We start from the raw sequence: 27,897 nt of genomic DNA on the forward strand, positions 1-27,897 counted from the left end.
TTGGTGAATGTGAGTCTAATGTTCCGTAATCCAAATACTGAACTAAAGGTTCAGAAATTCTGCGTGTAAACTGTCACAAGTTTAGAGATGAAGATGAAATAATGTTATATTGGAAACTTTCTCAGAAAAAGGTTAATTTAATGCAGAGGGCCTTTTTTTCAGTCAGATTCGGAGGCACAAGTGATACTGAAATTTTACTCAGTGATTGTAAGTTAAAGACATCTTGTAAGTATTATAAGCACAGGAGTTTTGAGAAAGCATTTGCAAGAAACAGCTGAGTCCACTCTATTTTGACTGTTGGTGAACTTGTTGATGGTAATGTTAACTTCTACAAGCACATCTGTGATCTTTAAGTAAAGATCCCCCTTTTTTTTAAAGTCTCAAGTTGAATACACTTTAGTTGTAAACACTAGAAGAGCTATTCAGTTGTGTCTGAATTATGTATTGATTTAATGTGCTATTTATTTTTAATGAAAGAAATTAATGTGCAAGTTCTTTATATAGTTGCATCACTATGATGTTGCATCATTTGTTAACAGCGCAGGTTATGTGTGGAATTCAAAAAAAGACTGGTTTTCATATCAAATAAAATATTTTCTTAGGCAAGTTGGACAAATGCAAGCAAGAAACAGCGTGAGAAACTACTTGAGTTAATTCGTCGTCTTGCAGAGGATGACAAGGATGGTGTGATGGCCCACAAAGTGCTGAACCTTTTGTGGAATTTGGCTCATAGTGATGATGTGCCAGTTGATATCATGGACCAGGCTCTTAGTGCCCATATTAAAATCTTAGATTACAGCTGTTCACAGGTGAGTTATCTGGTATGTTCTATTGTGAAATTAGTCTCTGAGAGTTTCCTTCCATCCCCCATGAAAAATTCAAGGGGTTTGGTAATTTAACTGAAGTGTTCCTATCATAGATTTGTATTATTCTAACAACATCCAGGTACTTCTAAAATGTTACGGGATGTATTTTAAATAACACAGTTGTGCTTTAATTGGAGAGAGTGGAATACATCAGTTTGCCTGTCTTGTTGCAATTGGTGATGTACTGCAATGACCACACTGCAAAAGTTGGAAAAGAACCCTACCAAAGTAAATAGGGAGGAAGGAAAAGCAGTCCCCCTCCTGTCTTTGCCTTTTTTCCAAAGTCGATTATGCTAATTTGTTTGGGTGGGTTTTTTTCAGTAAGTCCTTATATGTCTCATATACTATTAGAAAGGGATAGCAAAGGACAGTGAAAACTATTACATGCTCTCCTTCCCTACCCAAACTTCTGTGGAAGTCTGTGAGAATAATTCATCGTGGTTCGAAATTAATCCATTGTCTGTTTTGACAGCAGCTGGCAGGTTTTGTTTCTTTGTTGTCAAGAAACAGTTTCTCATTGTTTCTTGATATTTTATAGCAGTTTACTCTGAGTGTCAGTGAGTAGAAATAAAAGAAAGAAGAGAAAGAGCAAATTATTTAAAGACTGATGATCCTATCTAGCCACAGGCTTTCTTAAATACGTCCTGAATGCTTGAAGGCAGAGAGTTTCGAACAAACTAATAGCTCCTGCCATCCTGTAGTGCTGCTCAAATGCTTTTCTTACGCTTGTATGCTTCAGAACTCAGTTGATCTAGTATTTGTGTGGCTTTGTTCTGTTCTGTCTTGCAAACGAACAAAGTAAGGGAATTCTGCAATATACTTGATTTTGATTATGAACGCTTGTTCTTTGAGGATCGAGATACACAAAAGATCCAGTGGATAGATCGTTTTATAGAAGAGCTTCGCACAAATGACAAATGGGTCATTCCTGCGCTGAAACAAATTAGAGAAATTTGCAGTTTATTTGGTGAAGCACCACAAAACTTGAGGTAAGAATGGAATGCAAATAAAATTTTGTCTGTTAAAGATTGAATGGGTTAGAATGAGGCAAACTTTAAAATTTTTCTACAAGAGGCAGAAAAATCATAACCTGTGTTTGAAGGTGTTCTTGAGTTTATTTTAATGTGTGCGTAGATGGCCTCTAAAAATTCAGACACCTAGGTTTAATAAGAAAGCATTAACTGTTTCATAAAACATACTTAATTTATTGAGTTTTAGAATAGTAGTCTGATTTGTGGAAAATCTCTGTTTGGTTTTCTGTTATCTGTGGACTTCCCTGCCTAACAATGGAATTTGCTTACAGAGTATAAATACATTTTACCTGCATATACGTACATATGCACACACGCACAAACATACCTACCCATCGCTATTCTTTGTTATATTTATACAGGTCATCTAGTTTATATATGTGAAATCAAAGGTGACTTTTATTGTCTGGGAAAAATGCTCTGCTGATTCTGTCTCCTGAATGGAAGAGATTAGAAATGTGTTGTGTCTGTTTTATTGGGGGGGTGGAGGGGTATGTTTTTAGAAGGAAGAAAAAAAGAAGAGCCATTGTCTGGTTGGACTTATTAAAATATACATGCTTGTTTTCATTATTTTGAATGTCTTCTCACTGCAGGAATATCTGAGATTCTGTGCCCCTGACAGTTTTTGTGTCCACATCAGGATTTTTACAAATTCCAGAAAACTGTTGTTTGCTTATCAGTGTTGCATAATTGCTTTGTTTTAATTCTTGTAAGCGGTAAACTATTCAAATCAATGCTGCTATTACAGTCTGCTTAAAGGAAGGATCAAGGCAGGGAAAGCTGAAGAAAATAACCCTTCAGTTTACACAATGCTGTCTTCTTACCAGTACTATTTTAAGGAGCTGTGCTAATATTGCATTGCTGGCTTTTGAAGGTTTCTTTACTCATTTAGTTTGCAACATCTTTCTCAATTTTCATGGCATTTTAGTCCTTTACCATTTCATATTAATGTATGTTTGAGGTTTTTCCAACAAGGTCACAAAGTTACCTGCTTATTAGCAGATAAGTCTCTTTTCTGTGTCTTGCAGTCCTTAACTTTTTACATACTGTAAGATACAGGCGAATGTAGCTACCTGGTTATTTGTGGTACTTGTTGAAGTTGAATGCTTTTTAGCACGATGCCTTAACAGAGTCTTTGCTTTAAGTAATTATTGAAGCAGAGCTTGTTCAAGGCACTGATTAGGTTTCTGCTCTGAATTAATCTTGGGAGGAACGTAACTTCTTTTGATTGTGGAAATTTAGGGTCCCTGTATGGTATATGTACAGTTAGATAGCTTGAATATCTCTCTTTCCCCCCCCGCCCCCGCCATCTCTTCCATTCCAAAAATTTCAGGGAAGTCTGCATTGCAGTGTGTAATAATACCTCATTTTTATGCAGAATTTGAAAACATGTGCGGCAGGAAGGTAAACATTGAATTAAAGGTTTTAATCAAGGGACTTAGAGACGTCTTCCTGTGGAGAAGCCTTTGTTTAGTAAGATACTGTTGAGGGAGGTTTTTTTAGTCAGGTAGTATTATTGTCCAGGTGACTGGGAAACCTAGTGAGTGAAAACATCATTTTGCAGTAATCAATGACTTCCCAGTCCTCTTGAGTTTTCTGATAACTGTTAACATTGATACAGTTTGGAAATTGTAATGCCTGCAGCCAGCACCCGTTCCTTTCAACTTACCTTATCTGACTTAAACTTTAATCTCTAATGTCCTAGAATTTGGATCAAAAATAGATCAAAACAGATGTTTGTGACAACTGCCTCAAAAACATTTCGCAGGGCTTTCTGTGTGCAACATTAATCCCATAATCTATATACGGCTCTTTTGGGGTGGTTCAGTGGATTGTCACTGGCAATTAAAAAGTTTGGTCCAGAGCAGCTAAGGCTGCTGATTCTTGGCAAAAATAAGTATAAATTACCATATGTCATTGGCACTGTAGAGATTCTTTTGAGGAGGAGGATTTAATTGTTGCTTGTTATTCATGCAGTTGAGCAAAGTGACAAATTGGTTATACAATTGCTTTGGCAAAATTTTCACTCCTTGACCGCAAAGAATGCTACATGTTTCAGGAAGTTTAGCTTAACCAGAATTGCAACCGCGTAAGAAAATAATTCTTATTTAGGTACAAGGATTCTTACGGGTGCAAGGATGCTTATTAATGTGAAGGAACAGTCAACTTTATTAACTCAACATACTGACCTTTAGTGTACATGTAATTAATCATCTTGATTTTTCTCAGTTGGCTGAGGAGGTAGAGCCTCCTGTAGACCAGTTCCAAGCACTTAAGTTTGACCTGCATCTACTTAAGCAGAGTAAGATTGGTCTCATAAATTACTTGCCCAGGAGATTTAACTGAGCACTGAGAGGACCTTTTGTAAGAGTTTAGGGGTTTCATTAGTGCTTTAAGGCAGCAATGATGTTAGCTTTAAGTCACTTTTTAGCCTAAACAGTAGGAGTTGCTGGGTTTGTTCACTGCTGTTTGGACCTTTAATGTCTGCTTTTAATGGTACAGTTGTTCATCTAGTGGAACTCTCAACTTCAAAAGCTGTTACATGCGCAGTATTCTGTTGGGCAAGTTATATGTATAGATAAATAGTTTTTTAAAATCCATTTAAATTAAGTTGTTTGGAATCTTGCTCTTGTCACTTTGTCACTATTTTTCTAGCAAACAAGTATGCATTCTAACTATGAAATGTCATTTTTAGTATTTCCAAAGTACTTTGACATCCATTTAAAAATACCAGTTTTCTTCTTATGCATTGGCTTTCAGCATCCATTTAGTAGAAACAATCAAAAGATGAGGTTTGCTGTTAACTTAAATTTTTCACTTTGCTCAGTTATTACTAAAGGAATATGTCCCAATGCAACATCATCGTATAGCCTAACGTTAGATGCTTAAGGAATAATTCTACCGTTACATGTGGAGTTTGCTTTAATTCTAGAAAGCGTGCTAGAAAGTCTTGTCAGATCAGCTTTTTTCTGTGCCTAAAGACAGTCATCTTGCCTTTGACTCTGTCCTAGCAGATGATCAAAATAACATCTTAAATGTTGCTCTCAAATGCTGTGTAACAACTCATAGTTCATATAGTTATTACAGTTATTCAACTTTTAGAAGCAATTGCTAACCAAGGTGAATCCGTGTGTCCAAATCTTCTGTTCGTGCACGTTGAGAAAGGAGGAAAGTAAAAGATGTCTAATGCAGAAGATTTATTTAGTCTTCTGCCAGTAAAGCTTTCTTTCTGCTGTATTTTGTAAGATTGATGCAAATGTGTAATATCATGAGTATGTAAACATACACTCCAGTAGTTTGATTCTGCAAAATACGCCATCTTGCTTCTGCTTGTTCCTTTAGTTGTTTAATCATATATATTTCCCAAATAGTCAGTGTTCTTATTTACTGTTATCCTTTGTAAATGCATCACTCTGTCTAGAGGTGGCACCTCAGGTAGCCACTAAAATAGTAACACCCAGTCTTCTGCTGTTTTTGCTGAGCAAGGAGGGTTGGTGGAGATGGAATGAAGTGTAGTTGGAAAGTTTCTGAAAGTGAAAACAGAGGATGTTCTTTCTGGGTGTATGAAGTCCTGTGTGTTTTCTTCCTTCATGCTTCCATCCATTTTGTTTTCTCTCTGACAGATGTCTGGGCTGTTTTTTAAATACAATTTGTGTTTTAAGTGCCTCTTTCAAACTGTTTTGAAAAGCTCTACATATTATGAAATTTAATATTCTGCAGACCTCTGTTCTTAGCAGGCCAAATTCTGGTGGTTGCAGATAACAATTATTGAAAGGGTGTTGATGGCGTCTGTCTTCTAAACCCAGATTGACAGTGATCTTTGGCCCAATGAACCAATTTGTCTGTTGTTGTTACATCTACAGTGAAATGTGGTTATCAGCTGCAAAATCATTGTCAGCTGATGCTGAAACTGGGATTTCTTGCCTTCCCTACTATTCTCAGAAGGCGTGGCAATACTGTACAGTGCCGTAGGTCACGTAGTATGGAGACCCTGTTTCCTAGGAAGGACGAGAATTCCTGCCTGTAATCCATTCCATGTTGAAAGAAAGGAGAACAGTTCTGAAATCATGTTTGCATTTCTTCAGGGCAGGCTGTGGGATCAGCTGAGTGACAATGCAATGAGGAATGCCTCTCTTCCCACCCTGCCCTGCCCCCCGGCCTTGCCCCTTTTTCTTTTTTTCTCTCTTTGCGTGGAAAAGCAGCACAAATTTGCATTCTTTGTGCAGCCGTGATCAGTGCTCTGATCTACAGAAATAGAGGCATTTTGAGACTTCTGCAGAGGTGATTAGTCCCTAAATTTTAGAATTTGATAGTGTTGGTGGCATGTGGGTTTTAGACCCAAGCTCTGTGTTTTGTCTTGCAGTTTACTTTTGTAATCTAAATATGTCTAGTGTTGTTTAAGAGCAGCATTTTTGGTCAGATCTTGATAATAGACTTGAATTACCATCTAATTATTTGAGGTACTTCTTTTCTTGGACTTTTCTGTGTTTTCTTAACCTATATGATCTGCATAACTATGCTTTTTTACGTTTGTACCAACATTTTTTTCAGATAGTTATTGTTAGAAAAAACAAACAATGCAGAGTTGTGAAATTTTTTTGAAGTATTGAAAGAATTGATGTGATTATTGGCTAGTGTTCTTCACTAGAGTTATAAGACCATGAGCTTTCATTTTGAAAATTGACCTAGTTTTACTTAGTGTTTTAATATTAAATTTAGAAAAGAACATTAGATGGATGTGGAAGAAAACGTGATTACACGTATTGTAGCTATACTGCAGTTGAGGGTCTTCATCTTTACTATGCAGTTTGTGGGCAGTCATTTCTATTCCTGTCTTGCTGCAAATATCCTCCCTCCAGCATACTGAGTTGCTCAGGTTGCTTCGATATTTTTCATATATACTGTAACTGTATGATCCTCATAAATTAACTGCTTTTAATAACTGGTAAGAACTGTTGGTGTGTCAAAGAAAAAAGGAAAAATATTGTCAGAGACTCAATATGCTTTCTATTAGAGATCTTTTAGGAAAATTTGGAACTTGCATCAAAGAGTTTCTTAAATTGATTTCTGAACTGTTAGGTGCAAGACTTCTCCGCTTTTAACACTTGTATTTTAATTTCAGTCAAACTCAGCGAAGTCCCCATGTGTTTTACCGACATGACTTAATCAATCAGCTTCAGCACAATCATGCCCTAGTTACACTGGTTGCAGAAAACCTCTCTGCCTATATGGAAAGCATGAGGCAGTACGCTAAAGGTAAGTTTTTAAACAAAAGTTGCCTCATAAGTAGAGTGTATGAAAACTCCAGTTGCAAATGGAGTGAAAAGCAAATTCTCATAATGAAATATCTATTATTTGTTCAATTTCTGAGCATCTGTTGGTTTGGTAGCCTTTGTAGTGTCTGATTGGGCAAGAAGAGCTTAAAATGTAGACATTTCGTTTCATAATTGAAGATGTGGTGTGTTTCACAGCAGAATATGGGGAAGTGGCAGCTCTTGTTTATCTGTGGATTGATAAACATCATCTTGCCCTAGTTAGGCTAGGGTGGTTATTTTTGGGGGATATCCTAATAATAATCTTGGATTTTGTCTGACTTCTAGTTTTGAATTTTTGTAGTCTCCTTTAAGAAGTTTTTTGATCACCTCTATTTGAAGCCAGTGTTTGGAATTTGTTAGGGAGAAGGACTTTAAACCACAGGGATACGGTTTCTTTTTACCATGCAACTCCCATTTCTGTTTAGTTGCTTTCTCGCTGCTTTTATCAGCTATGCTTTGGCAGCACATCATGTTAGTGTTTATATATTTCAGGCTAAACTCAGCCCTTAGCTGTTGCGTTTACACTCTTATTCTGAATTAGTTTTTTAGCTACTGAGGTAAAAGTAGGGAAGTGAAGGAGAATGATGGACCAGGAAACTTCTTGTTACACTGGTCCACAGTACTTTTCATGTTGAATTAAGACAACAGAAGTGAGAGGAGGAGATCTATCCCACCCCAACCCCCATCTACATTACTGACTGCAACTAGGAACCGTTCTACCCATGCATCATAAGATTCTACCAGCCTTTCAGTTACTCCTCAAAAATGACACAGTATGTTATGTTGGAATTCAGTGTAGATGTTCAGAGAGGATAGGATATTTGCACATTGTGAAGCATGCTTGTGTGTCTTCCGATGCTTGGGTAAGTTGCCTGGTCACCTTTAATTTTGGAGTGCATTTAATTTTTGAGTACTTCATAAAATGTATCCAAAATACGGCCTTGAAGACAAGTTTGAATAGTGGTGCTATATGAAGATGATCACTTCAGCCAATGAGAATGACATTTAAGCTTAATCTGCATACTGCAGTTACATTTCTTTATTCGGGAGTACATGAAGGGGGTTGCCCTAATTTAAATGCCTTAATTAATGATAGCATTGCACTAATTAATGTTAAAATAATACTTAATGCTTTGTTCTCAAGCCATACTGTCTTAGACTTAGTCTTCTCCAGGAAGGTGGAATAGTAAAGTATTATTTCATGTAACTTCTGTGAGCTGTTGGAGCGCTCTTTACCTTGCTAAAGTGATGCAAAAATGCAATTTCATTTATAACGAACTTTGCATCTTAACTATATGGGTAGCTTAGAATCTATGATTCTCTCTGTCTCTTGGACTTTGACCAGCTATGAAATCTGGGGTTTGAACTCTGAAGCCGGAAGGTCATTTTTGACGATATTGTTTATTTATCAAATTGTCAATGACTTTGGCAGAAAAATTAGCCTGATGTCTTGCATGATTCTTCTCTTGTGCCAAAAACCATCTTCCAGTGCCCTGCCCCTCCCCAACTATCATGACTTGGTAAAGCGGTGATATAAACATCTTCAGCACAATAGGAACTACAAGTGTGCAAAGAGTTTAAATTTAATCTAATTACAAAGCAATTGAATTGTGCTTTCTTGAGATAAAGTTGCTGCAGAACAACTTCTTCTTTGCATCAGAGTACAAAACCAGATAAACAATAGTGTGGATATTTTTGTTAGATGCTTTGTTACATGATTAAGGGCAGCCAGAAAATATCTCCTAATGTTCCAGATACTGTACTAAGACTGTAATACACAGTTCCTGTGCAACTTTTCTTTCAGTTTTATATACTAAATAGAGCAGAACATGGAGAGAGCACTGTGAGGTTTGCCTTCCATGCCTTCCTGGCAGAGGAGAAAAGATGCCTGGGGTGGGGGTTGGGCAGGGAAGGGCATAAATGAAAGGGGAAGAAAGAAGGATCATGATTGTGAAGACAAAGAAAGAACTGGACAGCTGTAGAATTAAGCTTAGCTGGAGAAGGTGAATGAGATAGAGGGAGAAAATTCAAGGCAAATATCCAAACAGCACAGGTCAAACAAATGCGATAGAATAAAAATCCAGTTGCCCACAGATCTTTTTGGCAGTTAATGCCACAATTACTGTATAATTTGGGATTTATTTTTTTTAATTATAATAATTTTGAACTTGTCATAATTTTATTTTCCTTGAAGGCTTCCATAGTCTTCTGTGTTCATAGTTCTGTGATGGAGAACAGTGTTCCTATTCTCCTCTTACTTACTAATGTGTATTCTTTTCTAGCATACTCCCTTTTATATGATTGCCTTTTTAAGGTTACAGAAAAGCCTAATCTACGTTTCAGAATTTTTTACGTGATCTGTGACTTTCTCTTCTACTCAACTCACCTTTTCCTCCAGCTCTGCAATGTCCTCCGTGAGATGAGACAACTGCTATTGCATTGTCTAGTCCTGAAGGAGGAGGACACAGCTTCATCTCTTTGACTATTTATCAAAGACCTTTTGAAAATTATAAAAGATTGCTGCCAGTTCTCATCTATCTTCTGTTTTTCTGAAGTAATAAACCCAAAGTGTTAATGAAATTTAATTATTTGTAGAAATTGTGCCGTATGATCTTCTATGCGTGTTTATCATTAATTATACTTAAATTTTCAACCAATCAGTTTTTGCTCTGTAATTTCTCTGTTTATTCTTCTGTTCCTGTATGTAGAAAGAATTTTTAAGGAGCTCACCCTTGGACTTGCTGTGGGATGCACAGTCTAGAAAATAAATCAGGCAAATGTGAAAAGAAGCTGAGATGGAGAATATTTAAGGAGACTGAATTTTTTTTTAGTTCAGAGTTTTTCAGAATTCTTAAATACATCCTATACTGCCTTTGGGCAACTGACTGGCCTTTTAATGCTTGAATTCGTCTGTTGTTGCCACTGTTGACACTTGTGTCTGTGAATTAAGCTCTGTTTAGGAAAAAAAAAGCCCACATAGTCCCCATAGTTAAAACAAGCAAGCAACAACAACACCCCCACTCCCCTAAAAGATAAATCAGAGACTCACCCAAAACACCCAACACTTGAAGTAATTAGTTTTAATTTCTCTGCAATATGCTTATCTACCATAATCGTTTCCTCTGCTAGACCCACAGCGTGTTTTTCAGGTTTTCTACTTCTAATACTTAAGTAATTTTTATTCTGCTACGTCATACTCTTTCTTCAGAATTTTTGTCACTCTCTTCTTTGGATAATTGCCCATTTATGCTCATTTCATTAGATTATAATGTAAAATTTTGAAGGATTTCTGGTGAACATAATGTCTCCAGTTTTGTAGACATCAGTTAACTACTAGTCTTCTGTTTTCCCTTTTATTTTATTTTTAAACTACTGTATCTTTTGCACTTGTATATAGAGAGCAATATTTATGACAATCATTTTTCTCCTAATTTTGAAACACTGATGATGCACTTCAGCTGTTAGACTTGTTTGGTTTGGCTCCCCACCTCCCTGCCGTCTCCTTGATATAATAGGTGATACTGATTTTCAGTTCTGAAGGTAAATTTTGCTATGAGTCTGGATACAGTCTCCCACAGCTGAGTCATCTTAGTTAAATGTAATCTGTATACGTTTGCAAATAAGAAATACAGCATTAATTAGGTTATAATGGAGCTGTCATAATGAACATGTGTCATGATGAAATATTACAGATCGAGGTAGTGCAAGTACAAATCTAGATTGTATCTCTTCAATTTAACAAAACAAAACAAAACCAACAAAAAACCCCAAACCAAAATAATAAAAAATAAAACACCAAACGAAACCACACCAAACCCAGGTTCCTATGAAGCAAACAGCTCTTTGTTAAACAAAATATTATGCTGAGATTTGGTAAAATGCAGGTGAAAGTTTGACTTCTTCCCTTGCTTTCAAATTACTCAGCTTCTTCTGTTCCAAGCTTGTCAGTATTACAGACATTTGGTTTTGCGCATTGAAAGTTGCAGTAAATAAAGTTGTTGTATACTTTCCTCCTCTGAGTGATGGCACATACATAGTAGCTGCTTATACAGATGTTAAATTGGTGTCGTGGTTTCCTCTGGAGAGGAAAAGCCTTAAAAATGGAAAACTGAAGTTTTGGAAAAGGTGCTTTGTGACAAAACTAAAGCATCCTCAGAGAAAACACTGGATAATCTGAATTGTATGCTTGGTATACTTTTAACTGACTTCTGACTACTTGAAATAAGGAAAAAAATGATTGGAATAAGTAGAATCTAAGTTCTTAATTGTTCTGTAATACTTTCATTATACTGAACGATGACCACGTGTATCTGTGCATAATTGTTGATTTGATTATAGACCTCAGTAGTTTTTGCCTGTAGCTATTTTAATTTAGGATGAAATACTAACTGGTAGCAGGCTGCTGAAAATTACTGCCATATGCCTTACTGAAAATATATTGGGTTTTGAGTGGTTTTAATTGTACACAGACTAACAAGTCATCAAACACGTCTTGTCCTTTAGAGTCACCATGTCTTTTCTCGATGTATGGTCTTGATAAAACTTTTTATATTTGCAGAGCATGGTGAATATGATCCTCAAACTGTAAGACCAGGAAGCAGATACAGTCATGTGCAGGAAGTACAGGAGCGACTTAACTTCTTACGGTTAGTTTTAAGTTGATTATTTGTTTAACTTCTGTGAGAATACTTTTAACACTTTAAAGAAAACAAAACAAAACAACTTGGTTTGTCTTCCTCTGACCTAGCTTTAAGTTGCTCTGTTAACTTCTTTCAAAACGCAGATGCAAAAGTACACCGAAGGGTTTTTGGTTTTGGTTTAGTTTGTTGGTTGCTGGTTTTGGGGTGGTTGGGTTGGTTTTTTTTTTTGGTTAGTTGTTTTGGTTTTGGTTTTTTAATCCCAAAGGTCTTCTATGCTAGTATTGGAATATTCAAATAAAGTTTATTAGGATCTTGGCAATCCAAGGCTCCGATTCTGCGCTAAGAGTTATTTGGGCTTTTTCTGTCTGTGTGCAGAACCTTACTGACTTGAATACAATGTGCATATGGATACAGTTACACACATACTGGGGTAATTTAGTTGAAAATTTAAAATACTCCATGTAGGGATATGTCCATGTGTGCTTGTTTGTTGTACCACACGAGACTAAAATCCATGTTCATAAGCTGACATCCGCTTTTGTCAGACACTGATGTTAGGTTGTCAGCAACTGAGCCTTAGATGTTGGAGTAAAAAAATTATTTGGATGATTTTGACCAGCTGCTGTTTGAATAAAATAAGAAAACAAAGGACCTCTGCTCATCGCAGAGCAGCAGTATTTTAATGCTTTCTAATGTCTATGTCAGCTGCTTCTTACTTGGTTTTAACCTTTTTTTTTTTTTTTTGACAAGTAAAAACCCAAGAACTGTCAAACCGTCAGTTCTGAAGTATTTTTACTTGTTGTGAGGGAGACTTTTTCTACTTTTTAAAGTTTTACCAAGGATTTTTATAAATTAAACTGAGGTGTTAAACAGCTGTTTAATAAAATTACACAATAGCATATGGATAGCAGACTTAATTTATCATTCCTGCCTGTTGAATTTAAGGAAGTTACAATTTTTAAGTTCACTAGTTGTTAATATAAAGGAATTTATGAAGTCAGGGCTATGGCTGTCAAAGGTAGAATATATAGGTAGCAATTTCTGAAGAGAAGTGCCATAGCTTAGTCCCTGATTTCTTTTGCATAGAAAAGATTTTGAATCGGAAAAATTATTCTGAAGAACTTGGGTTATCACTTGTTGCTCCTGAAACATTCTCAGTGTTAGCTCTCCGAATTTAAGTTGTTAATAATTCTTTAATAAAAATTTAACACAAATGAAAAACCTAAATAAAAGGACAAATTTCCAGTTCATTAGCTACTGCTTCTGGCTCTACTCCGTAGAATTCGTACTTTATTTTGTGATTTTGCTAAAGTGAATGCTAAAACATAGTGAATCGTTGCAGAAATAATTTAATGTCTTTTTAATTAAGTAGTTTACATTGGGAGAGGTGCATTTCTTTGTATATAGTATGTAAACAGTGCTTGGTATTTTTGTGTAAAACTTTTTTTGCCAAATTTTATTCCTTTTTTGTTTGGACTATAAGCTGTTGATGCAAACTTACTAAGAAATCATGGGGCTAATTATGAGTGGACTGATGATGTAAATAAAGTTTACAGAGTCATACTCATGATATATACATGTATGATATGCATATTCAACTTTTTGCTTGTACTTTTTAATGAATTGTAACTCCAAATGTCTATTAGACAGTGCTGTTAATTGTCTCTTTGTTTTGCTCAAGATTTTTATTGAAGGATGGTCAGCTGTGGCTCTGTGCCCCTCAGGCGAAGCAAATATGGAAGTGTTTAGCTGAAAATGCGGTTTATCTTTGTGATCGTGAAGCCTGTTTTAAATGGTATTCCAAACTAATGGGGGATGAACCAGACTTAGACCCTGACATTAATAAGGACTTCTTTGAAAATAATGTGCTTCAGCTGGATCCTTCCCTATTAACAGAAAATGGAATGAAATGTTTTGAACGTTTCTTCAAAGCTGTGAACTGTCGAGAAGGAAAGCTAGTAGCAAAGAGACGCGCCTATATGATGGATGATCTGGAATTAATAGGATTAGACTACCTTTGGAGGGTGAGTTAATTGGAGGAATCATCTGAAAAGTTAACTGCTAAGTCTTTCTCAGTCTCTTTATATTTTTAGGAATGTGTGATCTATTAGTTATAGACTGAAATTACAAAAAGCTACTTTTTCAAACTAAATGCATGGTTATTGACTCATCTGTCTTCTCAGCAAGTATTCAAGTTGGTAACTTTGCAGACTGATGTTTAATGGGAAGTTATTTGAAACATCAAGTATATTTGAGTATGCACATGAGATTAAAAATTTGCCTATACTGTTGAAGAAGAAAGGATTGTTCCAGGTGAATAATCTGTAGGTTTCTCTGTCTCACACACATTAGAATTAAAATCTGTTTTATGAACTTCATAAGCCAGTTCATGTCATTCATTCTAGTATGGTTAACTGGAGTGATTCTAGATCAGACCAAGTGATCACTGGTCTGATCATTTCTCTTATATTCACAACATCTTGCCTAAACATGGTTATAGCTTTTCAGTGGGAAGATTATAGCTTTCTGAAGCTTGCCAGTACTACTGGTGGAAAACATCAGTATCTAATTTGATACTTAATTTTTTCAGAGTATTTCTAGTTTTCAACAGCTGCATTAGAACCCTCAGTAGCACGCTGTCGTATGATTATCATGGCTGTGCTTTGTAAAACCTGCCATATATAATATCTGTAGCAGTCCTCAGTAATTTTGGTTGTGGCTTGTTGAAGGGTTAGATGTTTTTATCATGGTGATAACAGTTAAAACCAAAGTAGATCATAATTTTTATATGAATAAGTTTTCACACAGTGTTTGTGTGTAAAGTGCCCACATAATGCTAGCATGTTTTAGTTGTGGGAATCCATTTACTTGGATCTGCCCTGCCATTTGGCAGCATGACAGAACGCATGAAGCTTCAGCTCAGTATCCTACAGGGGTTCTCTTTAAGGGCTTTCAGACCTGTTGGCTAGTAATTAAAATTTAGGTTATCAGGTTAGAAGCAGAACTTATTTCCCTGTCCCTCTTCCACCCACTCATAGACATTTAAATACTTTAAAATTCTGTTTTTAAGTCTTTCGGGAAGTAGATTGTTCAAGCATTTGAAAAAATGATTATTCTCTGAAACTAGTGAAAATGGAAATGTGAAGATGAATATATAACCTCTACTTTTATTCTGTTTACAAAGCATTTACTTTTTTTGCCAACTCTGAACTCTCCTTTAAACTAGTTAATTCTTTTAATTTTGACTCATTATATAATTAACTTTAGTGTAAGTTGTCTTGATTGTATTTTGTAAGTGAGCATTTAAGTTACTTTCACGTCGTAAAATAATTAGACATACTGTTGTGTCAAATACTTATGTCGTCATTTTTAAATTTTATACCATAAAGTTTTAAGATGTTCTAATGCTTTTTTTTTTTGTTATGCTAGGTCGTGATTCAGGGAAGTGATGACATAGCAAGCAGAGCAATAGATCTTCTTAAAGAGATCTATACCAATCTTGGCCCAAGGTTACAAGTTAATCAGGTAAAAAAAAACAAAACAAACCAAAAAAAAAACCCAAGCAAGCAGAAAACTGGAATATAATATAGTATGATGGAAAAAGTGGTAAAATTGAATCTGGTGATATTTTTATATTTGAAAGCTTTGAAAACAGAATAGTTCTGATGTTTTGGATAGTATACTCCTGAGTTCAGCCATCAGGTGCTTGTCAGGTGCAGAATTAAGAGGTTTTTTCTGATGTTTGCAGACTGAACTCTGGTAAATTTTTCATATTAAATTGATCTGTCGTATTTGCTCTTTCTACTCCGAAAACAGCTCATATCATATACTTAGGTAAGCCTTTTGTTGAACTTGCAGTTGTGATACTTATTTGTACTAGTATGTTCAAAGGATGGGTCTGTTGAGTGTTGTCACAAGCTAATCTATTCTTATTTTATGTCATGTCCCTTACAAAGGGTCACAGAGTTTCTATACAATGGTCAAGCTGAGCTCTAGCAAATCAGATATTATGTCCCTACGTTAATATTTGCCTGGAGCTGCATTTCAGTGGACAGAGACAAGAGATAATGAGTTTCTGAAAGGTCAGAGGAAGTGACCTGTTGGGATTTCACAAATTTGGGGGGAATATTGTCCTCCAGATGATGTCTAATTGGTAGCTTGCCAGTTGTATTTCTTAAAACTCCAATTTTCATACTTGCCCTCAAAAACGCTGTTACAGTCTTCAGAGCTGCCAGGCTGCTAGATACAGCACAGCTGCTCTAGGTGGTGCATTTATGGCCGTTCAAGCTATATCTTACTGTAGTGGCAGATGGGCTGTATGCTTCTTTCTTGCTATAGGTCTGGGCTTACTAAGCACGCATAGATCTGTCCATCTGCGCATGGTTAGATCTGACACTTCCAGGAAGCGTTGGATATACTTAATATGCACACAAGTATTTTGGTTCAGTGTGCTGGTAACTCCTCTGCTCCTGAGCTGCCTCTAAGAAAAGTGGCTGCAGGACTGTGGTTTACTGCCATAGCTGTGAATGTTAATGTTTCTATTGTGGACTGCTACCTGGAGACACTGCAGACTTTTTACGGTGGTACTGTAGTTTTTATGCCATTCTAGGTCAGGAGCAAGGAGGTGTTAGCTATCAGGCAGAGGGAAGAAGTTTGCTGCAGCTGGTGCTATACTGAATCTAGCTCAAAAATCCATTTCTGAGTTTATGCAGGAAAAGAGTGTATTTGGAACTGGGTTATGTGAATTGCAGGAGGGGGATAGTTGTTCTGATGGTCTGTAAATGTTCTGTGTTCACACTTAGTGTAAAGTAAGTTAACCTGTAGTAGACTGTCAGCTGGAGATTCTTTAACATAGTCTAAGGAAATGAATAAAAGGAAGTCCAATTTAGTGTTCTCTGTGCAAACTTTCACTTTTTCTATTTAAGTGCCAGTTTGCACTGTACAGTTAGTTATAGCTACTGATGACAGGCAAGATTTTTGAAACGCACACTAAATTAGAGGTATTTATCAATGGGAGTTTATTCTAAAGTGGAATAAAAAAGCTTTATAGACTAACTTACCAGGTTTTGATTTGGGTGGTGGTTTGTTTGGGTGGTTTTTTTTTTACTTTTACCATTGGATTGTCATACTGGAAAGACAGTTTTAATGTTTCTTGTAATTGCATCAATTTTTTACTGTAATTAGGTAGTGATTCATGAAGACTTCATTCAATCCTGTTTCGATCGTCTGAAAGCCTCCTATGATACATTATGTGTGTTGGATGGAGACAAAGACAGTATCAATTGTGCAAGACAAGAAGCAATACGAATGGTCAGAGTGTTGACTGTTTTAAGAGAGTATATAAATGAATGTGACAGTGATTACCATGAAGAGAGAACTATTCTACCTATGTCAAGGTACATGTGAAAATGCACTTAGGAGATTTTGATTTCTGATAACTAAAATATTACTCATATATCTGTGATTTTTATGTGCTGAAGGTTTTCTATTCAGGGAATGTATTTATAGAGTTTGAAATTTCCAGTTTCTTTGCTGATTCATGAAACTGATCTGTAGTAAAAAGAAAAAAATAATAATTTGAAAGATCGGGCAAATATAGGCATATATGAAAGGGACAGCAGACCTGAGAATAAACTTGTTTCTGGTGTTCTTGTTGGGTGACTAGATTGTTTTGGATGTATTTCTTTTTTTCAGATAATTATTTAAAAGCAATACTATTCTTTAAGTTAGCATGGGCAAAGCTTCTCTGTTTTTCATAGTCCTGTCATACAAAAAACTTGTTGTTAATGTGTATCTTCATCTTCCAGAGTTGCCTAGAGATGCTAATCTTGCTTTGTAAGCTTAAATTTAGGATTATCTCAAAGTGAAATATTCTGTGTCAGTTCCTCATAAAAAGGGGAAAAAGAGAACGGCACTTTGAACTATATTTACTTTCTGTACGCCTTCACTCTTCTTATACTTGTCCTTGAGTAAAAACTTCGCTTAAATCCTAGCTGCTCCTTCTTTAACTCAGTCTTTGGTACAAAGAAAAAGGAAATGCTGAAATCCAATGTTGTGTAGATGTTTTCACAAACAAAATACTCTTTATTTCCTGAGAGAGGAAAGCAGAACAGAAAACCGTTTTAAATGTTTCAGTGTTAGTATCTGCTTTCTGTGGGAAGAAAGTCTCAAAAATACCTAAGAAATACACTGAGATTGCTGTGGATTTATTTGTGATGCAGCTAACATTTTAAGTTGTGGTGAGGGTTTGTTGTCCCCTTATTTTAAATGCCCTTTCTGTCAAGAAAAGCAAAGAGATTGCTGTTTCTTCATGATGTGGTCATGATTTGCAGTGCTCTTATGGCATTTTTATTGTATATCTTGATTGATTAGCCCTAACTAAGTTCTCTTGTTAATTGCGGGTGCATCTTTTTTTATATGGACTGCTTATTTGGTTGACCTAACTTCTTCACGGGCCTGGTTAGCAAGGAGTTTTTATGAGGACTCCTTGCTGCCTTTTGTTGCATGGGATTAGTTTGTTGGGCTTATCTGGGCACATCTTTCCTAATGAGTTCCTTGCCATTGTGTGAAATGTGATCACTGCTAGTGTGAAAACGTTTCTTCTTTTTTTTGACCACTTTTAATTTTTTTAAAGCATTCTGATTTTTAAATTTGAAATTCTAACATAAAAATTCTAACAGCTCTTGACAGAAAGCGTTAAGACTTGATGACCTGATGGCTTTTTCTGATCTTGGTGTATTTAAAACTGAGCAAAACAGAGTTGCCAGTCTGATTGAGCTTTATTAGCATGTTTTGATCAGGAAGTTACTAAGGCAGAGAAAAGATCTAAAACTTCATAAGAGACTTTTTTAAATTCTGTCAATGTTCCGAACCAGACTGTAAAGTTGACTGTAGGTTTAATGCGCTCGTGCGTGTGGAGTGTGACTTCTTGAAAGTTTCTGTGTATATTATGTTTGCATAATTGCTGGGGCTTTCACAGAAGCTCATGCTGGAGTGTATCACCATATGTAAAGATTGGATGTTGAAATACCTGCAACACAAAAACAGCAGGACAAACAATTTATTTTGTGAGGGCAAAAATAACTTTATCTGGTTTGTTTATTTTCAGAGCTTTCCGTGGTAAACATATCACGCTGGTAGTTCGTTTTCCAAACCAAGGCCGACAGGTGGAAGATTTGGATATTTGGTCTCATACAAACGACACAATTGGCCAAGTGCGGCGTTGTATTCTCAACCGTATTAAAGCCAACAGCGCACACACAAAAGTAGAGCTGTTCATTGGTGGTGAGCTGGTAGACCCTGCGGATGATAGAAAATTAATTGGGCAGTTGAATCTCAAAGATAAGACGGTAAGTGCTGCAGGTTGGTTATTTATGCTGATTCAGGTGTCACTTTGCTTTTGTAAATGCTTGAAAAATACCATGCATAGGATCACTTATTCTTGTGAAATAGTTCCATTCCTCTTCCCTGTATTATGCCATTGACATTGTATCAGATGCTTATTTAGTAAAGAATCTTCATTTGTGTGTAGTATTAAAACTGTGGTTGTGTTTTTCAGCTAATTACAGCTAAGCTTACACAGATAAATTCTAATATGCCCTCAAGCCCAGATAGTTCTTCCGACTCTTCGACTGGTTCTCCGGGCAACCATGGCAATCACTACAGTGATGGGCCAAATCCAGAAGTTGAAAGCTGTTTGCCTGGAGTGGTAAGCATATCTGAAATGAACAGTTTAAAAGCATTTTTCCCCTATGTTTGTCTTCGTTGATTTTTATGGGGTTTTTTCTTTGCTTATTTTAAGATCATGTCACTGCATCCTCGATACATCTCCTTTCTTTGGCAAGTAGCAGACTTGGGCAGTAGCCTAAATATGCCACCTCTTAGAGATGGAGCACGTGTTCTTATGAAGCTCATGCCACCAGGTAAAACTCTAATTTTACCCTGTTTTATCTTGTAATATCCTGTATAATAATTTCTCACCTGTTGTATAAAAATGAAGATGGGGAGTATTTTCCACTTTCTGGTAATATATTGGTACTGTAATTCATGAATGTTATCCTAACTAGGCTAGTAAATGTATTTCCAAATAGTTATTTCTTGTCTGTCATACAAAGTTGCATAGTTTGCAGTTGGTACTGGGGTTCAGTGCCACAGTGCAGTTTGGTGCAGTGAAAATGGGTAGAAGCATTGTATTTTGAAATGGTTTTGTAGCACTGCTTTAACAGGATCACTTTTGTACTGACAGAAACAATCATTAGAGAACACTTCACAGTCTGATCTTGTCCGTCAGTTATGCTTTTTGCAACTTTTCTGATACACTTCAAATTTTTCAGATTTATAATTGTAAATACTGCTGGCTTGTTTTGGACTAGTTTTGTTACAGAATGTTTATAAGTTGTGTTTTCATTGCAGATAACACTACGGTTGAGAAACTAAGAGCTATTTGTTTAGATCATGCAAAGCTTGGGGAAAGCAGCCTTAGTCCATCTCTTGATTCTCTATTCTTTGGTCCTTCTGCCTCACAAGTGCTGTATCTAACAGAGGTTTGTGATGCTTTGCCTGTTCTTTAAAAAGTCTTCAACTCGCTCCTTGGCAATCCAATGTTACGGAAGCCTAAGATCAAATTCTGGTTTGAAATGAACAAAAAATACTTAACAATTTACTGGAATAAACTGGTGTATGGCCAGTGCTGTCAAAGCATTGCTTAAGTAGTATTCCAACATAGTTTCATGTTCAATTATGTATATTCAAGCTAGTGCATTTCTGTTAGCTGACTCTGTATTTTGTTCTACAGGTAGTTTACGCCTTGTTAATGCCTGCCAGTGCACCTCTGGGAGAAGATGCTAGTGACTTCCAGTACAACTTCTTGAAAAGTGGTGGTTTGCCTCTTGTATTGAGCATGCTGACTAGAAATAACTTCCTGCCAAATGCAGATATGGAAACTCGAAGGGGTGCCTACCTTAACGCTCTAAAAATAGCCAAATTATTGCTAACAGCAATTGGATATGGCCATGTTCGAGCTGTGGCAGAAGCTTGTCAGCCAGTTGTGGAAGGCACGAGTACAATTTCACCGGTAATACAAATCTTCCGTGCTGCAAATAGCACTGTACTCTGGTTTTATATTTTCTGCAGCAACATCTGTCTGCTCTCCATTGACAATCTCTTTGAGTGAGTTGCACGTCAAGAACTCACGGTACTTTGAGATAATGTTGTCTGACAATTCTAAAAAAAGAGATCAATTTACTAAACAAATCCTGTTTCTTCCTGACTGTAGAAAAGTTAGGTGTGAGATCCACTTGCTCTATATATGATTTTCAGTGATTTGCATGGTTGTCAGTACAGGTGGCTTTCCGTTTTCAAGTACATCTGTCCCGTAAATGCAAGTTCTGATTCTTTTGAGCTGTTGAGTCTATTGAAGGATGTGCCTCTGATTTTCTTGTATCTCCTATTAACGATTAGACCATAAACCCAACAGAACTGACGTTGACTCATGCCAGCCCTTTTTCTACACAATAATAAGTCTTTGGCTTGCTAGATTCCTAATTCTGTGCATTCCTTGTAGAACATTCTTGCAGAGAACAGCTAGGTACATTGACAAGTTAAGTGTTGATAGATGAAAGGTGTCCTGCCCTGAGATTTCTCAGAGTTGGAAAGGGAAAGTGTAACGCAGGTGTTCTGAACTGTGATCTTGCATGTCTATAGTAGTAAATTTTGTGCATGTTTAATATGACTAGTTTTGCTAAATCTGGACAAATATGTTATGTGTCAAGATTTTATATCTGCCCTCTTAGAGTAGGCATGTAGCATAGAGCCCGAAATTTAAAATTTGCTGCTGCCCTTCCTTGGGCATTTGCTTCCAGGTATTACAGCTTGCTTCCCCCCGCCCCTCCCTTTTGTGAGGTTCCATCCCAAATAGTTGCTTGAGCTATCAACCTGTACACAAGGATACATAGAGGACCCCAACTTCAGAGTACTTTCTTCCAGAGTATTTACTGAGATCCATCTCTGAAGCAGAAAATCGCCTTCCCCTTAAGTCTGAAAAATAAATACCTGTTCCGGTTAGCTGCATTTAGTAGAAGATAGCCAATTCATTCTTTTTCAAGGAAATCAAAATTCTTGACAGTTATATAAAGGTGATGATCCGTTTTCATGTCTTCTGTTAGAATATAATAGAAACTTCTTAAAGCAAATGTGTTTGCCACCCTATCCTTTGTCAGATTAAAATGAGTAAATTTTACTGCACTGTTTTCCTATGACGATTATTCAAAAGGCAGTTTGGAACACAGATGACATCAGTTGAGTCTTGAAGTGCTGGTTGAAACAGATTTATGTTGACCGCTTAGGAGGTAGTAGCATTCGTCCATGACTGCTAGCATTCACTGTTCAGTGTTGCAAACATCTAACTATTATTAACTGATCTGTTGGAAAAAAACATGGTTATTCTTGCTAACATCATCGTCCTGTTTGAAGGACTTTGGTCTTGATACTTTTTATTGCTGCAGCACCAATGAGCATGCACCTTGGAGTGGAGGTGAGATATTTATAAATACCTTTCATCTATCTCACCTAAACCATAAGTACCACAGCGTAACTTTCTGTCTTTGCTTTCCATCAGTACTTAAGAGAATGAGGTAACCAACATTACATGTCTGCAGTCTTCCAGTTACCGGTCTGCTGCTGTCACTAGGACCTTTTAAATTTTTATTTTCTTCCTTGCTTTCATAGAAAATTGAATCAATAATGTTAAACATAGTGTTCTGGTACATAGATCGTGATATGCTGCCATGTACATTGTGTTTGATCATTTACAGTCCACTTCCAATAGCTAATTGACTGAGTAAGCTCTATTCCTCTCAATGGGAGTTCTGTAATTTTGTTCCCCAAATCCAGTTTCTTAGTGAAACTGACAAAGCAAAGGGATATGACCAGCACCAGATGTTACAGAACGTCACCACAGTGTGTCTTCTTAGCAGCATTTGAGACAGGTTTTTTGGATGAAAAGGTACTAGAAACTCCTTTACAAGAAGTTGTAACGTGTAACCACAGCACATAGTCTTTCAAGGAAGTTTGTCTGAGAAGAGAACAACCATTTCAGATTTGAACTTTCAAAACTATGAAGCTGTGTCAGCCCAAGGAAAAGGAACTCTGTGCTCAAACCAATACGGAAAAGATGAAACCTGTCTTTTGTGAAAGTAAGATAAAGAACAGGAGAGAGAATTCAGAACAGAATTCTTCAATAGTGCCCTAACTCAAATGTTTAAAATTACTATAATGAATGCTGCAACCATGTTCTGTCAGGACACTATTAGCTAATCCAGAGGGAGACCCATTGTTTTAGCAAACCCTTCTTTCCTACATCAGCAGAAAGGGAAGGAGGCATTGTAGTTCTAAGCATATTCCGTTAAGTTGACATAATCTGGTCGATAAACAAGGCCCCAAACCTAAATAGGTCTGAGTAAGTGCCTCTCCTCTTAACTGCTTGTACTCTGTGATCGTACCCTGTAGCATACAGTGTCTTCAGACGTGATGGTATCTGTTGGAAAATTAGGAGGCTTATTTGTTTTGGTGTTTGCAGTTTCTGTAAGTAGTTTTGCTTCCCAGATCTTACCTACTTCTACCAAACATTTCCAAGTAACTTTAGTTTTTCATATCTTCTTGGTTGCTTTTTTCTGTGTAAAAATAAGAAATACTTTCTTCCAGATAAACCAGGCTACGCATGACCAGGCAGTGGTGCTACAGAATGCCCTACAGAACATTCCTAATCCAACTTCAGAATGCATGCTAAGAAATGTAGCAATACGTCTTGCACAGCAAATATCTGATGAGGTAAGTGAAATCCTTTCTGTATCACCTTGTTTTCGTGTATCCTTTTTTTTTTTTTTAATCATTAAAGTTATTGCTTTGTCAGACAAGGACTTGCCTTCTAAAATGTCATGAAACATTCTAGGTAATGTTCATATGATTCATAAACTGTTAAGTAATTAGAAGTATTTAATGAATTGTTTCCATATGCAATTATGAAATTGAGCGTTGAATAGCATAGAGAGGCTTAAGTGAACTAGGCAGGTTCTGTACAGGCTCTTTAATGGATTGTGAATATTGTTGTGCTTAGATCAGAATTTTAGAAATTTGATAGATTTAAAGAAGTTAAGGGGCATTTTGAAGCATTTTTGTGATACTGTCTTCTTTTTTTGGTCTTTCATGCTTTGGTTTCTGAGTAATACTCTCTTCCTGAACAGAAACATAGAGAAGAGGAGGAAGTTTTAAAATTTTGAATGAGATTTTTAAATACTGAAAGATAAAAGTCTCAAATTGTTGCCAGCGTATCTTTATATATGGAAAACTGCATTAATAATGCAAGTGAAAAATTGGGTTGTGCTACTCGGTAGGGTTAAACAATGTGCTTTGCAAATATAATAGTCTTATCTGTATGGTATGACCAAACCCCATTTGGATTTGGAATTATGAGTCATGTTAGTGAATACAGTAGCAATTTCTGCTGAATTCAGCAGAAGTTCAAACCGGAACTACTGCAACTTCCTCTTCCATGGTGAACTGGGATCCCTCAGTTTCCAGTGTGGAAGCAGTGAATATTGTTTCTCTATATTGTATAGAATATCCCCCAAACCTTTCTGAGCTATCTAAATAAAAGTAGTCTTGTATTATCACCTTAACGTGGAAGAGAACACTATTTCTTTTGAACAAAGAGCAGTATCTAAAGAAAGCACAATGTACTAGACTGCAAGACTGAACCATCTGCCTTCCGTTAGTGGTGGTATTGCATCCGTAGGTGATTGTGTAAAACCAGCCAGTTGAACTCTGATTTAATTAAATTCCTTCCCCAGAAGAAATGTCTTCTGAAGTGAGTTATGGAGAAAGGTTTTTTAATTGTACCTTTGTCCTTTTTGGAGGACTTCTAATAAATAACTTTTTTACAATTTTCTGAAATTATGAAAACTGCTAAATTTCATATGTATTGTAGTTTGCCTTTGAAAGATTTTTTTTTTTCCTTTTAATGTTTTGATGGTCAAAGGCTCTTTTCAACTGACCTCACCATTTTTAAAAAATAAATCTAACATGGTTTCCACAGGCCAGACAGAAGAGTACAGCATGGAAAGAAATCTTCCACCTTTTTAAAAAAATTTGGTACCTCAGGATTTTGAAACTACAATGAGATTAAAAAAATATGTTCTTTCTCTGTGTGACAAATTTTTCTTGTGATGCTGTTACTGTAAGGTTGCTTTGCTTGTGACAAAGATGAAATACCTGTTATTTTTCTTGTAACTACTGTTAATGTCCATATTAATAGCAAGAATGCACATTGTTCAGGTTTCCTGCTGTAGCTAGCTTATCAGTTAGTCGCCTTTTTTGATTAAGTCTGAGCATTAGAAAAATGGAACTCGAAATTTTTAAGAACTGTCTAGCATCTGCTTTTAAAGGTTGCCTTTTTTGGACAGCTCTACTTTGAATCTACAGACTCAGATAGATTTGGGGTTTTCTTGAAAGTTGACGCTAATGGCAGTTGTGGTATGTTTTGTAATGTATGTGTATCAGTAGAAACTATTGGATGTTAACTCAGACCATGCCCAAAATACTGGAGTGATTCTGTGTTCATGAGATAAATGATCTGTGTTGTTAATCATTTTAAACCCTATTTAGCTTGAGTATAGAAGAATCCCTTTGTATGCCAATCACATACCTGTTAAGTGTTAGTTTAGCTAGCTGTCAGCAAGCCCTGTAAGTACCATGGTGGGGATAAACCCTAAAATAACTTCAACTTGTTACGTTACCTAAGAGGCTGGGTGTCTTCCACATGCATCCTTGGTGGTTTGTTGGGATTTTTTCCCCCAAATCAATAATGTTTTAGCATTGAAGTAGATAGTTTCTGCTAAATCTTACTCAGAATCAGAGTTGCTGGTTACTTCTCAAAAATGCTCACTTTCTTCTAATTGCTGCTAGTTGTAGCATTACGGTTTAATATTCTCTAATACATCTGACATACGTACTGCTTTCTAGTAAAAAATGAAACGTTACGTAAGTGAAGTACAAATGCAGTTCAAGATACATCGTCTGTTTTTTTCTATTTAAGGAACAATTCTTTGTTAAGTTTTAAAATTTTAACTTTAACTTTCTATAAAATACATTTGTGATCGTTTAAAATCTATTGTCATGTCATTTGCAACTGCATTTTAATGTTGTTTTGATTTATTTCTCTCGTTTTCAGGCTTCAAAATACATCCCTGACATCTGTGTTATTAGGGCAGTACAAAAAATTGTTTGGGCATCAGGTTGTGGGTCAGTTCAGCTGGTTTTCAGCTCGAATGAGGAGATTAGTAAAATCTATGAAAAGGTAAGATTTTCTAAGCAACTTCTTTTCTGTATAACTGTTCCTTTGTTTACAAAATAGACAGTGTCAGCCAGGTTAGATTTAGATTGTGATGAGTTTTTAAGTGGGTATCTTGGTAATATATTTCAGAGTCTAGTATATGTCAGTTGTCATATCACAGTTTAATTTTCCATTCCAAATTCCTTTTCTCTGTAACTCTTTGATTGTAACTTGAATCTGGTGTCAATTCAGAAACGCACCAGTTCTGTAAGTTGCTGTAACATGTTTTCAGCCCAGTTAGTTTCCGTATCTAAATAAGGAGTAAGTATTTCTTGCAATGATAATTTTTCTAGTCTTCAGACTTAAAAGGTCTGTTCTACAGAAGTTGATTTAAAGCATAAGTGCAGTCTAGAATGAGAAACAAGAGCCAGTTGATCTAAAATTAGCGCTGAAGGACTGCTAAACCAAAATAATTGGTAATCCTGTATGGCTTTTTTCATTTTATTGTGTAGATACATAAAACATCTTCATGGTTTCACGTGTGGTTTAAGCAAATAGTTTGGAGTCAGTGGTTCTATATTAGTATGTTATCACACATGTTGTGTTCAACAAATGTTGCTTGCAGTTATAGGAAGTAGTAGTCTGTATTTTGACAGTGATTTTAAAAAAATACTTTTTTGTTCTCTAAACATCTTCTCTTCGTCTGAGAGTAAAAGGGAAAGGAGCACATAGGGAGGTTTTATTCTTGGTTTATTAGCTGTTGTGCTTAAATTATCAATTCACGGAAGAATATTTGCTTCAGAAAGATGCAACACCTTTCCATTTACCTTGCGTAGTGGTGTAGTGGGTTCTGCTTCTATTGCTGTGAGAATGACTTCATGAAATCAGTTGGAGTTTTTTCTTTGTTTGTTGATGTGATAAACTTGCATATAAAATGTGATTTAGTTAACATGACAGTCCAGGCATATGAGGATGTGCTCTTATATCTATACATTATATGTTTTAAGAGCAGTGATACACTAGAGAAAATACACTTAAAGGAGAGTATACTTGAAAGTTCTTTTCTGACGTTTTTATGGGTGAAAATTTTACAATCAAGTTCTGTAAGAATAGTTTCAAACAATTGACGTTTTAAAATAGCTGAAATTTAAGCTATGCATTATCAGTCATGTGTATATGTCATATGAATATATATCATATATTGTGGGGTTTTGTGTTTATTTTGTTCTTACTGACACTTACATGGACATTTGTGATAAATGGTGGCTCCATTTGGTTTATGCTAGGTAAAAGGGAAGTAAAAACTGAAGAGAAAATTTGGAAAATAAGAGAGGAAGAAATTGCAGAAGTAATAAGGAATAAAGTACAGTTTGTTAAAATAACATTAAAGGAGAGGAAAGTGTTGCAGAAATAGAGCAATATGATGCAAGAAAAGACATTCTGAATTTAAGAGAATTGTGTTTAGTTGTAGGTGAGAGGAAGTAATTACATATTTTTATAAAGGCTGAATATACCAGTGACTGGCAAACACTGGCTTAGAGCAAAAAAGTATTTTAAGAAAAATGCTTTCAATTTTCTAAGTTGACCACTAAACCTTAGACTTCTAGCTCATAGGTCATAGGGACATTTTGCCAAGTCTGTGGGGTAGGCATTTATCATTAAATGTTAGTTTAAGAACAAAAGCAGACTGATTTTTCTGGAATCGGGAATGACGTGTCA

General features: G+C 36.1%; 1 protein-coding gene across 1 annotated transcript in view; it reads left to right on the forward strand.

Annotated features, from left to right (window-relative positions):
* The window catches only part of USP9X (ubiquitin specific peptidase 9 X-linked), an 80,554-nt gene that overhangs the window by 19,518 nt on the left and 33,139 nt on the right, over nucleotides 1–27,897 (forward strand). Inside the window, exons 11-24 of the mRNA XM_086477383.1 lie at nucleotides 603–809; nucleotides 1,719–1,855; nucleotides 7,020–7,153; nucleotides 11,771–11,858; nucleotides 13,534–13,876; nucleotides 15,282–15,377; nucleotides 17,037–17,248; nucleotides 18,961–19,201; nucleotides 19,411–19,560; nucleotides 19,654–19,774; nucleotides 20,265–20,395; nucleotides 20,647–20,925; nucleotides 23,553–23,678; nucleotides 26,077–26,202. Coding sequence (XP_086333509.1) covers nucleotides 603–809; nucleotides 1,719–1,855; nucleotides 7,020–7,153; nucleotides 11,771–11,858; nucleotides 13,534–13,876; nucleotides 15,282–15,377; nucleotides 17,037–17,248; nucleotides 18,961–19,201; nucleotides 19,411–19,560; nucleotides 19,654–19,774; nucleotides 20,265–20,395; nucleotides 20,647–20,925; nucleotides 23,553–23,678; nucleotides 26,077–26,202 — 2,391 coding nt within the window. The remainder of the gene's footprint in view (nucleotides 1–602; nucleotides 810–1,718; nucleotides 1,856–7,019; nucleotides 7,154–11,770; nucleotides 11,859–13,533; nucleotides 13,877–15,281; nucleotides 15,378–17,036; nucleotides 17,249–18,960; nucleotides 19,202–19,410; nucleotides 19,561–19,653; nucleotides 19,775–20,264; nucleotides 20,396–20,646; nucleotides 20,926–23,552; nucleotides 23,679–26,076; nucleotides 26,203–27,897) is intronic.

This window comes from Leptosomus discolor, chromosome 1, assembly GCF_034619465.1.
Source record: "Leptosomus discolor isolate bLepDis1 chromosome 1, bLepDis1.hap2, whole genome shotgun sequence".
NCBI classification, from domain to species: Eukaryota; Metazoa; Chordata; class Aves; order Leptosomiformes; family Leptosomidae; genus Leptosomus; species Leptosomus discolor.